At 37.9% G+C, this 15,897-nt stretch overlaps 1 protein-coding gene across 21 annotated transcripts in view; it reads right to left on the bottom strand.

The window, feature by feature from the left end:
* The window catches only part of Kif21a (kinesin family member 21A), a 120,932-nt gene that overhangs the window by 12,711 nt on the left and 92,324 nt on the right, over positions 1-15,897 (bottom strand). For 4 of the 21 annotated variants that reach the window (XM_051189678.1, XM_051189676.1, XM_051189675.1 and 1 more), the window contains 7 exons: positions 13,979-14,039; positions 13,337-13,391; positions 11,043-11,257; positions 7,567-7,674; positions 6,023-6,151; positions 3,847-3,885; positions 3,096-3,110 (listed from right to left, as the gene is read on the bottom strand). In XM_051189678.1, coding sequence (XP_051045635.1) covers positions 3,096-3,110; positions 3,847-3,885; positions 6,023-6,151; positions 7,567-7,674; positions 11,043-11,257; positions 13,337-13,391; positions 13,979-14,039 — 622 coding nt within the window. The remainder of the gene's footprint in view (positions 1-3,095; positions 3,111-3,846; positions 3,886-6,022; positions 6,152-7,566; positions 7,675-11,042; positions 11,258-13,336; positions 13,392-13,978; positions 14,040-15,897) is intronic. The other 17 variants (XM_051189680.1, XM_051189694.1, XM_051189677.1 and 14 more) reach the window with 9 other exon arrangements.

Genomic DNA, 15,897 nt, shown 5'->3' on the forward strand with positions numbered 1-15,897 from the left:
AAAAAAAAATTATTGAGTATTTACTTTTAGAAGTAAATATTCACCAGTAAGATACAACACGGGCCTGCCAGTCTTGTGGGGTTGCTCCCTGTAGAGTTACTAGACAGTGAACACAAAAAAATGGTGTGCACATTTTACGTTGACTCCCACAAAGTCTGAATACTAAATCTGTGAGTGAATGCCCTTGAGAAAAAGTGAGATAAATATAAACCCAGTGTGCTAAAGTGGCTGCACTGGGAGCAAAGAGCCGATCTGAAAGATGTTTGACATTGAATCAACCTCTCCTTGACCCTCCAAACAGAAATGGTTTGCTAATCAAATTCACAGATTTAACAGCTGGATATTACTGGATTGCCTGGAAAATAAAAATCATCCAAACAAGAAATCACGTATATGTGGCACTAACATAATCAGTGGGTAAAATGTAAACCTAATGCTAAAGTCAAAGGTAGAAGAGAATTACACAAGAATAAAACAAAACTAACTTGCAGAGAGAGGGCTGGAGCTGTTGAGTTCAAGATCAGAACTTAACAATGTGTGGTTCCTCTGCCAAGATTGCCAATGTTTTCTGACACAAGTAAACAAATTCAGCAGGATGTGCCAGGCCATCTACAGTCTGCTCAGGGTACATCGGGAAAGGGCTTTAGCTCTAGGAACTGTTTTATGAACACTGAATGTTGGAACTGCCAGGATGATGAAAGAATATATGCTGGAAAAGGATCTAATCAGACATTGAAAGGCTAAATATTTAGAAGGGTGTCATGTACACAAAAAAGGTACTAAATCAATTCTTATAGAGCTGAAGAGGGCTGGCAAAAAATATGCATAGAAATGTAAAGAAAATAAACAGGCTTATTTTAAAAAAAATTACATTTAAGGTCTTTAAGGTCTTATACTGTAGTTGTAGTTCTATTTTTTTTTTTTTTTTTTTTTGGTAAAAGAAATTCTATGTCACTAAAAGTGACCCTTAAGATTATCTCTGGATATACAAAGACAAAGATTATATATATATATATACACATATATATATATATATATGTCTGTGTGTGTATACATATCTATATAATCTTTACATACACACACACACACACACACACACACACATATATATATATGCCAATTTATCCGCCTGTGTGCAAAATTTCAGATTGAAATTAATACCAATAACTTGTTTGTAATATGAGAATTTATATTTTTGGTTGTGAGCCTAGCCTTTAATGGCTGGGACATATCTAACCTTTAATGGCTGGGACAAGGCTCCAGCCCTGTAATAAAAGAATTTAAATAAATTAAAACTAAAACAGAAGAGATACTACTCTCAAAAGTCTGCCATTTTGAAACCCTATTGATACAAGATGCATAGCTATGAAATAATACCATTGTTTATAATCATCACTTCAAATATTTAAGAGGTATTATTCTTCTGGTGAGGGCTACTATAACAGTATAAATAGTATAAATAATTTAAAACTGTGTTAGCAGCATAAACCCGAGTACAATCACTTAAAAAAAACCTGTACATCCAGATTCTCTTCCCATGCAGCCCAGCTGTGTCTCCTGATACAACAGCTAACATAAAGCTACCTTCCTGGAAAGCAGGACACTTTTGTTATTCTTACACAGTCTTTGTTGCTGCACATGTGTATGCATGTTCCTACGTGTGTGGGCAAACATGAGTGTGGGCAGGTGCAAATCCTCGCCATGTGCACAGGCCTAGGCTGCTTCTTCCTAGGCTGTGTTCTACCTTGTATGTTGAGGCAGGTCTCTCAGCGAAATTTCAGCTAATCTAGCAGGCTACCTTGCCTCAAGTGTCATTGTTTCCTAGTGCTGCCCAGGCACAGTCCTCCACACCTGCCCACACACAGTCCTCCACACCTGCCCACACACAGTCCTCCACACCTGCCCACACACAGTCCTCCACATCTGCCCACACACAGTCCTCCACACCTGCCCAGGCACAGTCCTCCACACCTGTCCACACACAGTACTCCACACCTGCCCAGGCACAGTCCTCCACACCTGCCCACACACAGTCCTCCACACCTGCCCAGGCACAGTGCTCCACATCTGCCCAGGCACAGTGCTCCACATCTGCCCAGGCATTATGTAGGATCCTAACTCTAGTTTTATGCATCTACACGAAGCACTCTGAGACATCTCCCCAGCCTAATTTATTATATTTTAATACCAGTGTTCTAATGAAAAATAATCTCAATATTAAAAATTAAAGCTGGGCAGTGCTAGCACAAGCCTTTAATCCGAGCACTTGGGAGGCAGAGGAAGTCAGATCTCTGTTAGTTTGAGGCCAGCCTGGTCTACAGAGCAAGTTTCAGGACAGGCTCTAAAGCAATTCAGAGAAACCCTGTCTCAAACAAACAAACAAGAAATAAAAATATTAAGTATTCACTAGATAATTAAATTCTGAGGAAAAATAATCTGTTCTAAATTTAAAACATTAAGTATTCATTAAGTAATTAAGGTGTTCTAAAGCATTCAGCATATTAGAGTTATTAATATTTTATATAATTACCCTATACCACTAACAATAACAGAGAAATATACTGAAAGATACTGAGAACATACATATAAGGTATAATTATTGCATTCTAATTAACCTGTTCACATTCTGAAATATAAAAATGACCTTTAAAAGCTGGGCAGTGGTAGGATAAGCCTTTAATCCCAGCACTTGGGAGGCAGAGGCAGACAGATCTCTGTGAGTTGGAGGCCAGCCTGCCAGCCTGGTCTACAAGAGCTAGTTCCAGGACAGGATCCAAAGCCACAGAGAAACCCTGTCTTGGGAAAAGAAAGAAAGAAAGAAAAAACAAAACAAAACAAAACAAAAAAAACAAAAAAAAAAAAAAACAAAAAAAAACCCTCCTCCCCCAAAAAGAAACTCTATCTCAAAAAACAAAACACAAAAACTCAAAAAAAAGACCTTTAAAACAGTTTTTCTTTTCAAGTTAAGTTAAATTATGTAAATTTGTACAGCAAAGCTAATATGAGTAGAGAAAATAAAACATGTATTTTGTTCCACACAAACCAATAAAGTCATAATACTGTGAAATTGATCTCTTCTCCCTTCCCCTGCCTACCTTCTGGAGGATCTGCTGATGTTCACAAAAATGGCCACAAAAAAGGGGGAACAAAGGGAAAACCGGGAAGAGACAGACAGGTAAGTGTGGGAAAGGGGAACAAGAGAAAAAGAAAAAGAAATTAAAGCCCTTTCCCAAATCCATAATGCGCACGCACGCGCGCGCGCACACACACACACACACACACACACACACACACGCGCGCACACACACACACACACACACACACACACACACAAATGTAATGCTATTATTTTTAAAACTTTATCAGTTTAAAAACTTAAATAAGTTCCTTTACTTTCTACTTTCTGTTTTAATTTTGTCATGATAGTACCCTTTCTTTATTCAAGTTTGCTGTTATGAAATGAACTTTTTACTTCAAATTGCCAAACCAACAAGAAAAGCTATGTATGCAGCTCCTGAACTCTGAAGCAGTAGAAATGCTTAATGCTGAGGATCAAGCCCTGCTGAATCAGCATGGGCAGAGCATGACTCAACAAAAATAAGATTACAAGCAACAGACTTCTAGGTTTTCATAAAAAGTGTTTGCTACTACTTTACAAGATATACTCACAAGATATGTTAAAATTAATGTTTTAAAATATTAGTGCACTTACACAGCTTACAACAAGTTACACATGCAATAATAATAATTAAAAAAAAAAAGAAACTGAGGTTTGCTTAGGATTTCTAGGAGGTGTTTAGGACATTGGTGGAAGGAAAGAACGTGGGAAAGATAGGAAGGAAGTACCTGTGAACCTCCGACAAAGAGGAGTCACTTTCATCAGACCTACAGTGAAAGAAAGCCGTGAGGAGAAGAACAGATAATCAAAGCAGGTAAAGACATTAGACTGGAAATCAACAGTGTGCATCACAGAATCTGTAAACACTCTCTTTGCAGCGTCTGCTTTTCTGTTTGCATGTTTAAAGAGAAAATTTGATTTGGTTTTCTACCAAGTCTAGGGGTAAAAACTGTGTACCTACTACTGACCTGTAGACTCTACAGTGACCTCTAAAACTCAGGCCCTGGCAAGGAAACTTACCAAGTATCTGCCCTGCATCACGACCAGGCTTAATTTTATGACTACCTTGAAAAAAAAAATCCCATTCCAGTAACTATGCATGAATTTACCTTGATAGTTACTGTTTTAGATAGATTTGACTGTGTAGGTTTGACAAATACATTTATTTGCATGGAAAATAAGTCACTCAAATGTTTTAAAACCCTACAGTTTTAGCTTATTTCAAAAGCAGAGAGTTCTGACGAAGCAGCCCCTCAGTAATAACTAGTTAAGCAAGACAATGTCAGCCCTGTCCTCTGTCCCCAAGTCTGCAGTCAGTCTGGCTGTTAGGAACTTAGATTGTGTAGTCTTCCTGGGGAGAATGGGGAAAATAATGGTGGCATGAAATGTGAGAAGACACGAACTGTGAGGTCTACATGTCACAGATGAACTATGATGGTCTTAAAACAGGGCCCCGAAGAAAGACAAAAGGAAAAAGAAGTTTCTCTAAGTGCAAATACAGTTGACTCAACATGCTACTTAGGGAATCATAACAGTAAGATTAGTGCAGCCCAAAAAATAGATGAGGGACAACATAGGAAACTATGATGAGATTATCAAGATTATTAGGATGGACAGGAGAAAAAAAGAAAGCAACTACTTTGGGACAGAGTCTTAATCTGTAGCTCAGACTTCTCTGAAACTCACTATATAGCCCAGTCTGGCCTTGAACATATAGGTCCTCGCCCTATTTCAGTGTCTTAAGTGCTGGGTGACACTTGTGAGCCACCACACCCATCATATGACATAAAATTTAATATCTACTCTGAAAGCAAAATAAGCAAAACTTAGTAACTGTCTGCATTCCAGTGAAAATGGACTTCTGCAATATATTTCCAATGTCCTATCTTCCTTGGGTGATGGGTCACCTTAGTAAGATTAAGGATTGTTTTGTTCAATAGCACATTTACCTTTCTAGATCAATTTAGAGGGCATGTCACCTACTGAATATCCAAAAACTAATAAAGAATATGCAAATAGCAGATGTATGAATTAAGCAGATTAAAAATGATTTCCAAATGATGAGTGTAATTACATGTATAGAGCCATTTAATACAATCTAAGCCTACCAGACAAATCTCATAAATGGCACTCTATACATTTCAGAGACGTTACATGCGGGATGACAAAAGAAGAGGAGACCAGCGGCTGTGGCTGGGAGGAGGGGTGTCCAGTGCATGCACTCGCAGACAAGCCAGGGCTCACAACTACATTGTCAGTCATATTAGTATTGAATTTTTAGAAGAAAGGTTCTGGCTCAATCTAGGGATACCTTTTCACTTCTCAGTTAGTAAAAAATTATATTGTCTACATCCTAACCTCTCTCCTCAACTCCCTTCTAGCCCCACAGCCTCTATCCATAAGGGAGGTTATTTTGTTCCAGGGACACAATTACTGAATCTGGGATAGATTTATCAGGAACCACCAAATGGCAGGAGCATGTGGTCTATGTAAGTTGTCCTCTCTAGCAACAGTAAACCATTCACCACTTTTCAATATAGTCTGTCATGGTTAGATGTTCTTATGAATTTACAGAAGATGAAAAATCCAAAGAAGTTTTAATATCAAATGCTTAAAGATTCCTCTTTTTTAAAATTTACATGTACCAGAATAGACAAGTAAGAACTGAAATCACAGCCGTGCACATGTACTGGAGGGAGCAATGTTCAGCAGGAAAATGATCTCTCAAGTTTGGCTACCTGGCTTCTTTGTGTTTAAAAAAATGCAAAAATATGGCAAGCATTTCCTATTCAGACTCCGCCTCCCAGACAGGGAGGACTAGCGAAAGGTCCACACGGACTGTGGGACTGTGGTGGGAGGTGCGGAGTCCCGGGTGAGCAGACAGGGCTCTCTTCCATGACTTACTTGTCCTGCTGAACTGACATGTTTCCCTGAGAAACAGTAAGACGATTAAACACGTTCAGTTCGTTACGGGGCCGGCTTGGTGGGGAGGAAGGAGGTGAGAGACTAGTCTCGGAAGCACCAGAATCCGAGCTATGGGAAAAAAGAACATTAAACAGGCGGCTTTAGTTGGTTATGCTTTGTTAGGAAGGTTCTAGAAACATGCTTTTAAAAATGCTTTTTAATAGAGGGCTCCTTTTCTTCCTCTCTTTCCTTTTCTTTTCTTGTCCTTTCTTTCTTTCTTTCTTTCTTTCTTTCTTTCTTTCTTTCTTCCTTTTTTTCCCCTGAGATCATGCTCTCTGAACAATTTAGAAAAGGATTTTCCTGGATTTTGTCACACTGGCCACAAGACAACACTGTAGAAAAAGAGTCTGTTTGCCTAGTGAGATTCAAAATCTATAACTGCAAGGCAAGCCCAACTTCATTACAAATCTAGGTAACCTTGAGAGCAAGTGCTCCCTTTATGGGTGAAACCACAGGCCCAAAGGGCTCAGGAGCAATTTTCCTCATCAGTTGACTTTTAAATGATCTATTTTCTCTAGTCTACCATTTCTCAGATGATTCCTGAGACACTGGACTCAGCAATAAAGGCAGATTACATCTTTAAAACTGTAAAAGGCAAGGATGAATAAAAGGGTAGTCAGTATGCCAATGAAGTCAGCTCCACTAATGGGCAGTGTAGAAAATGTTAAGTTGTTTCTTTGCACATGGGAAGAGAGTAATGCTACAAGATAGCCTGCTAAGGGACAGAGAATACATGAACGTGGTTTATGTTAAAGGAAAGAATACCCTAATGTTTACTGGTTTAAAATGCAATGGGCACAGTTGCTCTCCGCCATGGACCCTCCTGCCCCATATAGCGTTCTGTATAAACAAGGAAGTAGTGTGGTGGCGTAAGTTGCGGTGCTTTTACATAGTGATTTACTTATTTAATTCATTCAGCTTCTGCATGACATGGTGTGGTGGTACAGTTTATAAGCTCCCCTGTAAGGTCAGTAGCCCAAACTCCGCACTGCTACTTAAACCCTCCTAAAACATTAAAGAAATCGTCGGGGATATCAACAATCCAAATGTGAGAAGCAAGAAAATGACTCACAAGCCACACCTTATGATTATTACAGAGTCTGTGGCCACTCAAGGAGGGAAGGTCCAATCAGTGTCAGAGGATAGGCAAAAGTAATTTTGAATTTTTTATAGATCATTTGAAAAATAAGCTTGGTAACTTTTAGCCCAAATGCATAGTAACTCTTTCAGGGATATATGAAAATAACTGAAAAAAAAAAAAAAATAAAAATGTCAGGGACATGAACAGGCAGACGAGTACTCAAGGACATTAAAAGTGTGTGTATGATCATAAAGCCAGAAGACCGCTTAGACAAGCCAATACTTCACTCAATTGTCTGAGAAACCAGCCATAAGCAAACAGCTGGCAATTTTCAGCGGCCCTTCAGCATCTGCTGCAGGGGCCGTCTTAAGCCTCTGGGTAGATAAAAAGTTTCGGAACTTACTGTTTATGCTCCTTGACCTTTGCTTTGTCTGCTTTCTCATAAGCCTTTCTCCTTGTTACAGGGGAAGGCTCTGGCAGGTTTTTTTCTGATAGAGATGACTGTCTGGAACTAAAATAGGAGAAGGTTTTGATTATTTTTATTAGTTATGTTTTTATTTTTATTATTTTTAATATTGTCTTAATTTAAAAACTTTGACAGCCAATCTAATCTAAAAGTTCCATATTTACTTTTGAGGAAAAAAATAAAACTAAGATAGGAAAATAATACATGACTTATTTTTTAGTTGATAGAGGCCTAGTAATCAGAAATTAGGTTAAAATTTTATTAATTATGTACAGGTCTATTATATTTCAATGTAAACATAAATATACTGCCAAATAAACAAAATAAATATTTTAAGTATCCAAATTTTTATGGGAAATTGTTTGATCTGAGGGACAATTGGTTATCTTAAAACTACTAGAATAGGAGAACTAATGCAATTTAATAAATAACCATTAAAAAGTAGTTATAAAAATAGCAATATAAATAATAACACAAACCAATAATGACAGTTATTTTTACTGAACTAGATTTAAACATCAGTCATTTTATGTATTTTAGTAATAAAATTCTTGTCATTAACTTTAGTAAAAAGCTAGATATGGTAGCTCAAGTCATTAATCCCAGCGCTTAAGAAACTGAGGGAACGGGATGTTTTAGTAAAATCTGAGGTCCACATCCACAAGGCAAGCCAAATTTAAAGTTATATAGCTTGGAGTTTAAAACAGACTGCTCACTTTATAGATAAAGCAGCAGACTCAACAATCTTGAGAAAAATTCTGCATTATTTATATTCTCCAGTCCCCTATTTCTCAATTATTCTTGAGATACTCGGTTCAATAGACACAGGGAATTACACTTCTAGATTCTGGGCTGCACACTGATTTTTTTTTTTTTTTTTCAAGCCACCTACGGGTCCAGTGAATGAGACCCTATGTCAGAAATATTTTTAAATTAAAAAAAAAATGGAATACCTGGTAAATAAAAACTTAAAGACAGAGTTTTGTGACTGCAATGATGAATATTACTATCCTCAGAAAATTGCATTGGTTAAAAAAATATAGAATGGGTTTGCATAGCGGATATTCAGAAGTGAAAACTAAGTATCATTGAATTGCATGTGCCTGAAGAAATCCTATTTTCGCAATTGTGCACTGTGTACATGATAAGGAATTGGAAGCAGTGCAGTAGGAGCTACAGGTACTCCTGAACCAAGTACAAACCTTACATTTGTAAGACCCTGGGCCTCACAGGGTCATACAGGTGTGAAATCTTAGCACTCGAGAGGTGGAGGCATTAGCCTTGACTACATAGTGAGTACGATGCCAACCTAGGCTCCATGAGACATCCCCAGACAAGAAAAGAAATTGTAAGGAATTGCAAATCCAGCCCTCTAAGTTTATGAAAACTTAGAGGCAAATTGTATGAAGAGTCAAAGTCTAAAAGACATTTTCTATAACATGTTATAAAGGATACATTTATAAATAGATGTATTACCTGAATGTGGATTCCAGGCCACAGACTTAAGTCTTGAAGTTCCTAAAGTGCCTCTCATAGACAGACTAAATGCTGAACACACACACATAGTCCCTAAGCATTTTTTTTATCTGTTTCACTAGCTTGATTAAAAGCATCTCTTCCACCTTCACCCTGTCACAGCACTGTAGCCATGGCTACACTGGTTAGCGTGTCCAGTATTAATTACACAAGCTCCTTAAGCACATGCAAGAAAACTCTGTCACTAAAATTAATTTTTTAACTAAAGGTAGATGTGACTGATAAATGGAAGATAATGGAAATGCATTCATGAAATGAAGAATATTATGGAAAACAGACACAGGTAGCAAGTTTATTACTTTGGTATTATTTGTAGAGTTGTGTATTGCATGCTGCTTTAGGGACAATATTTCTCATATGCATGTGTTCATATCAGAAACTATTTGCTAGATTATACTTGAGAGTTAGTTGGCAAAAACATCATTAAAAATCCTTACAAGTACGGGGCTGAAGAAATGGGTCAAAAGGTAAAAGTACTTGCTGCTCTTGTAAAGGACCCAGGTTCAATTCCCAGCACCCACTGATGGTTCACAGTTGTCTATAACTAAACTTCCAGGGTATCAGACACCATTTTCTGACCTCCACAAGCATTCAGCACACACATGCAGAACACTCATACCCATAAATAATAAATAAAAATCTAAAAGAAAATGTAATCATTAAGGGGGAAATAAAGTTCTAATTTTAATGTAACTATCAACCCACACTACACACACACATACAAACACATACATGGTAGCAAAAATGGGGACAGTATGCACATATATTACCCAATGCAGGGAAGTCTCTCTGTTCTCAAAATGAGAAGGTGCTATGCAGCACTTGTTTTAAGTAGAAGAGCTTAGTTCTTACAGCTGGTTTTCAACAGAGATTTCCTTCTTCAACTCCTCCCTGACAATAAAAACACTTCACCCAGACGTCACCCCAGACACATAATAAGCTTCCAGGTAAAGGGTCAGTGAGGGTGGGGGGTGGTATACACAACTTGAATCTCAGTACTTGGGAGCCAAAGAGCAGCCTGGTTTATATGGTAAATTTCATGCCACCCAGGACTACATAATGAGACCCTGTCTCAAAAACACAAAACAAAAACAAAAATAGGAAAACCTGAAATGCATGAAGTTTATAATTAGTTTTAGGGGCTTTTTTTCCTTAAAGTGGTCAGATATGATTTATTATTCTACCAGGTTATTAGAATTAGACTCTATATTATCTGGAACAAAGTTGAGTCTTTAAAGCTTCTCGTGATATAATTATTTTATTTGTACCACTTTATCCTAATGTAAGTGTTTAAACTGCTCCTATAATCTTTACTCAGAAAATGGTGAGCCCTTAGAATGATTCTAAGACATTAAAGTCAAAAAAAGAACGTTGAATCTTAAACTATTTTCATTTTGCAGATTATTAAGGTTTAGGTTGAAGAGCTTCCTCACATGGAAAAGTATTTACTGCACAAACATGGAAGAGTTTGGATGCCTAGAAGCTACATAAAAAACATGTGAGCATAGCTACCCTCCTATAATCCTGACCCACTAAAGGCAGAGAAAGAGAATTCCAGGAGCAAGCTTGCTGGCCTAGAGAGTGAACTCTGGGTTCAGCAAAGGACCATGTCTCAATACATACATTCAGAGTGATTGAGCATGACAACTAACATCAACTTTAGAGCCCTCTTCCATACAGAACACACACACACACACACACACACACACACACACACACACAAATTAGGGCCAAAAATACTTAACAGAAATTGCGTTGAAAACCAGAGAGTGATTATCTACTTTTTTGAACAGCAATAAGAAATTAGAAACATGCATATTAATATACAAAACAAAAAGCCAAAAGAAAGAGAGTTAGTATAGCTGGGTCAGACTTACATGCTGCCTATTTTAGAAGGTAAGCCAGATGGGGGGAGAAGCTCTTTGTCCCTAGCAGAAGTACCACTTGTCTCTGTATTCATTCCAATCTCTTGCCCTTCCGCAACAGGTGTCAGAGAGCCCGGCAAGGAGGCATCTCCTGCACCAGTGTCTGAGGCTAGTTCACTGCTATCTGCATACAGCAACTCCATCTGAGTGGTGGTTCTCCTTCGGGCCTAGTTAGAGAATGGAAAGAGATGCAATCAGGAGCAAACTTTTGCACAGAACTTGATTAAGGAACATTTTTTTTAATTAGTCTGAAATAAATGAAACAAACAAACAAAAACACAAAAACATTTAGCACATTTTTTCCTTGCAGGTATGCCAAAAACAACATGTGTAATAGTGACATGGCAGGATCATAACCAGATAAGACCTTCCAAGGCCACAATAATGGCCAGCATGTAGATTGCACTTATGTGCTAGAGACAGTTGTAAATGAGTGTGGTGTCCACAGTGGAGAGGTAACTCATTCACAAGTGAGGATGTGAATGCACAGGGATGCTAGACACATCACTGTGGTAATGCAAATATTAGTGGCAAAGTCAGCCAAAGGCAAGTCAAAGGCCACTAACATCACTGTGCTGTCCATCACAAGTGACCAGCTCCTTTGAAAGAGAGAGAGAAAAGATAAGGAAATGAAGAAAGGAAGTGGGAAGGAATTAAGCCAAAGGAAAATCCATTGTAGTGATGTTCAACTAAAACCTAAGATTGTCCATCTTTAAATGCTTTGCAAATATAAATTTTTCATCTTTATTTTTAGTGTTTTTATTTTTCTTCTGATAGCCTATTAATGAGTTTGCTCACTGGAAAATTCACTCTATTGTATTCAACTTTTTATTCTATGTGGTTAACACAGTACTGCTGTGGCTCTTATTAAAATCACAAAATGACTTTGTTATTCAAAGAATGGAAAGAAAATGAGACCTTTGTCACATCTCTACAGTTCAGAAGCAAACAGAAGAAACCCTTTGGTTGTTTTGAAATGATAAAGTCCCGTGGACACTTTTTACACCCCCCCCCCCCAGTTCTTCCCATTACAAAGGTGGTAGGGCAGAAAGCCCTTCTCCCTTGCAAATTCATAACCACAGTGGTTTCAGACCATTTTGTGGCCATCACCTCCCAAGTCTCTTGGGCATCTCATGTAGGCTTCACTGAGTAGGATTTCCCAGAACCTAGAAAAGGAAACTGTGGTAATATCTTGCTTGTACAAATAAAGCTTGTCTGCAGATCAGAGGATGGAGCTCGCCACTAGCTAACCATAGAAGTCTGGAGGTCTATACAGACAGACAGGAAGTGAGATGGTTGGGCGAAGACAGGAAGTGACATGGCTGGGCAGGGAGAGGATATAAGTGGGAAGAAATAGCAACTCACTCTCTTTCACATTGGGAAGCTAATGAGGTAAAGGTGCCTTTGGCTTGCTCCTCCTTCTCTCTGATCTCTCTGCATTTTCTGCTATATCTGACTCTGGGTTTTTATTATTATTAAGAACTCCATTTACAGGAAACCCTACAAGATCCTTTCTGCTTTCCCTGGATCCAAACCACCCCAAAATGTTCTGAGTTTTGGTAACATGTTAGATCATTCAGAACAAAATACAAACTATTTACTGGAAAGCTAGTACTCCAAGACCATACAAGAATCTAGAGTTGTATTTTCATCAGCCTCACAAGTATTTTTTTTAAAGAAATTCTACACTAAAAATTCATATTTAAGACTTATCATGGGGGGTGAATGGAGAATGTGATAGTCTTGGGATCTGATATTCCTACAAAAAAAGAAAAATGACCAGCACTCAATGGTGCATATTGCTGAGATGGGGCTCAGTCCTGACTCCCTCTCCCTAATGTTTGTTTTGAATAATCTCAGAATAGTTAACAACAAAGAAACACTTTTAAGACAGTGCTAAAGTTTCACAAACACTGCCACTTTAAATGACTGACCATGCACACCACTGTAGAGTCTACAGCTTGACGAACCAATTGTTTAAGATCCTGTGCCCATTCCACATCTTACCAAGTAGAAATAACGTACAAATTTAGCAAAGCTTAAGTTTCAATTGAGAAGTTTCTCAAAATACTTTTTCAGTTATTACTCAGAGAGAATATAAAATGCATTTCGTACAAATGAGAGAAGTTGAGCAACAGCATCCCCACTGCCCCTCTACTAATAGCCATGTTTGAAGCCTGTCTGTTCTGTTTATACTATAGAGAACAATGGGAAAATGTTTGCGTGACATTTGTAATTATCCTTACCTTGTTCTTAGGTTTCACTTCACCACAAAGCTTCATAAGGTCTGAAGACAGTGTGCTGCATATAGATAAGGGTCTATTATAAGATTAAACTCAAAATGACTATGCAGAACTGCATATCCTTTATGTTTACAACCATGAAAAAAATGTATATGGAAATTCATTTGGAAATTCATGTATATGGAAAACATAGAAAGATAACATGTAAAGTTTTCATGATTTATGAAAAATTAACCTGTCTTTCTTCCTCAAATACTATATTTTAAAATTTATGATAGGCTTAACTTTGGCTTTCATATTACTGTTCTTAGGGCTATTGCCAACTAAGATTCAAAATTGTATCTATTTTAAGATAATTGCTTAAGCCAGTTAGAGTCAAGCATTAACAATCTTACATGATGGGCTAGAGTAGAGGATCTGAGTTCGGTTTCCCACAATGAGCGACTCACAGCTTCCCAGAGCTCCAGCTCCAGAGGATTCAATACCCTCTTATAACCTCTTCAGGCTCCTACACTCATGTGCACAAATCTCTACAGACATATACAGATACACACACAGATACACACTAGTAAAATAAAATTAAAAAATCGTGAAAGAAACCCTTACAAAAGTTAAGTTGAATGTGGTGACCTCTGTAGCTCTTACCTTCCCTCTGATCCCGGGCTATGTAAAGCCACATCTTCATCACTACTGTCCTCTTCATTTTCTACAAAAAAAAAAAAAAAAAAAAAAAAAAAAAAGTGAAAAATGCAAATGGCGCACAGGCTGGATGGGGACCTAACTCCTAGGCTAAACATGCACATCAGCATCTCAATATGGGCACTTTGGTTTGGATTGCTGAATCAAAATAAATAGATTGTAGAAAAATACTTCTAAGAAGCATCTTTAGTTGCATGTGCTAGGATGAGGAGAAATGTGTTCAGTACAAGAAAACCATGAGGTTGAGACATGGAAAAACGGTATTCAGAGAATGGGAATTAGATTACATATTTATCTGTGCACACCGTTACTTTACATTAATACTTTCGATGTATCGGTCCTATTCAAACACAAAATCACTGATTAAAAACAGGTCACAACAAATGCTGCATGAACCCCCTTCAGTGCACTTGGTAAATCACTAGCACTCTAAACATATAAACATTGTAATATTGTACCAGTTATGGAAGCTTAGTAAAACACCCCCCCTTTTAAAACTTCAAGTAGAAAGAATATGTATGAAGATATTCAGATGTCACACAGCAGCATGCATATCATTCACAGGTACACAAAAGACAAAGACAACAATAGGTGTGCATGCAACATTTGTATAAACTACTATGAGTAAAAACCGCCACAGGAGGAAATCTGTAAATCTGTAGCAGGCTACAAAAGCCAAAACAAGGAAACCAAACATGGAACTAGGAGATCAGTGGCTAAAACAGCTATAAAACAAACTATTTAACTGTCAGCAAGCCCCTCACACACATGCAGTTTTTTAAAAACTTATTTTATGTAAAGTCATCCACATAATATAATATTATGATATAATTTAAATATATATATGCAAGGTTCACACATTTACATTATGTAAGTACACTATGGACGCATGTCAACTAATCCCTTCCTCTCTTCTAATGTTCCTTCCCTTCAACCATTGAGTACACACCTTGGCCAAAGTGTAGCAATGTTTGGAAATAGTATCTAAAATGGAACCATGTGTAGGATTCAGAGGAAGGAAATGGTAGTCTTGAAGGCAATGTGCATCTCAAACCCTTTCCTTTAAAAGAGGTCTTAATCCGCAAACAGAACATTGAGTTGCTAAAGTGACTATACTAGTTAATACTATAAAAACAGGGTTATAAAGAAATGACAAGGTATGGTGGCAGTTTGGATGACAAAGGCATTTGGCACTTGGTCCCCAGGTGGTGGGACTGGATGGTGAGGCAGAGCATCCTTGTGGGTGGGAGGATGTCACCAGAAGTGGGCTCTGAGAGTTTACAGCCCTGTTCCACCCCACTGCCAGTGTGCTCTCTCTGTTGGTGTTTGCAGTTGAATGTGATTTGCTACCGTTTCCCTTAGATGAAAACAAATAGAACTTGAGACATGAAGCAGAAGTTCAAATGAATGTGTGACTTCCAGAGAGAGAATTATACTTCATGTATTAATGTATATGTGTATACACAACCTGGTCAGAGTCAAGAGGGCTCCACCCCAATTGGTCACCAACTTAGAGATATCCCCAAAACTAACTGATGTGTAGCTAGCACAGGACCATCAGATGTGTTTCTTACCAAGCAGCATTCAGATTCAGGCAGACACAGAACTCCTAGGTGTCCTGCTCACCCATACGAGGGTAGAGTTTTCACAATCTAACAACACTGGAAGTTAGCCAAATGTTTGTGCTTTTCCATCTTTTTAATTAAAATTTTAGATAAAAGGCATATCTTTGTATTAAAAAGTAGTATATGAACTAGTATTAATACAGAAATGCTGTGAGTTCTTCCTTTAGAAACATCTGCTTGCAGCAGGGGGAGGGGCAGTGTCAAGATCATGATGGGGAAAACCACAGAGACAGCTGACCT

The sequence above is a fragment of the Phodopus roborovskii genome, unplaced genomic scaffold (genome assembly GCF_943737965.1).
Source record: "Phodopus roborovskii unplaced genomic scaffold, PHOROB, whole genome shotgun sequence".
In the NCBI taxonomy this organism is placed as follows: Eukaryota; Metazoa; Chordata; class Mammalia; order Rodentia; family Cricetidae; genus Phodopus; species Phodopus roborovskii.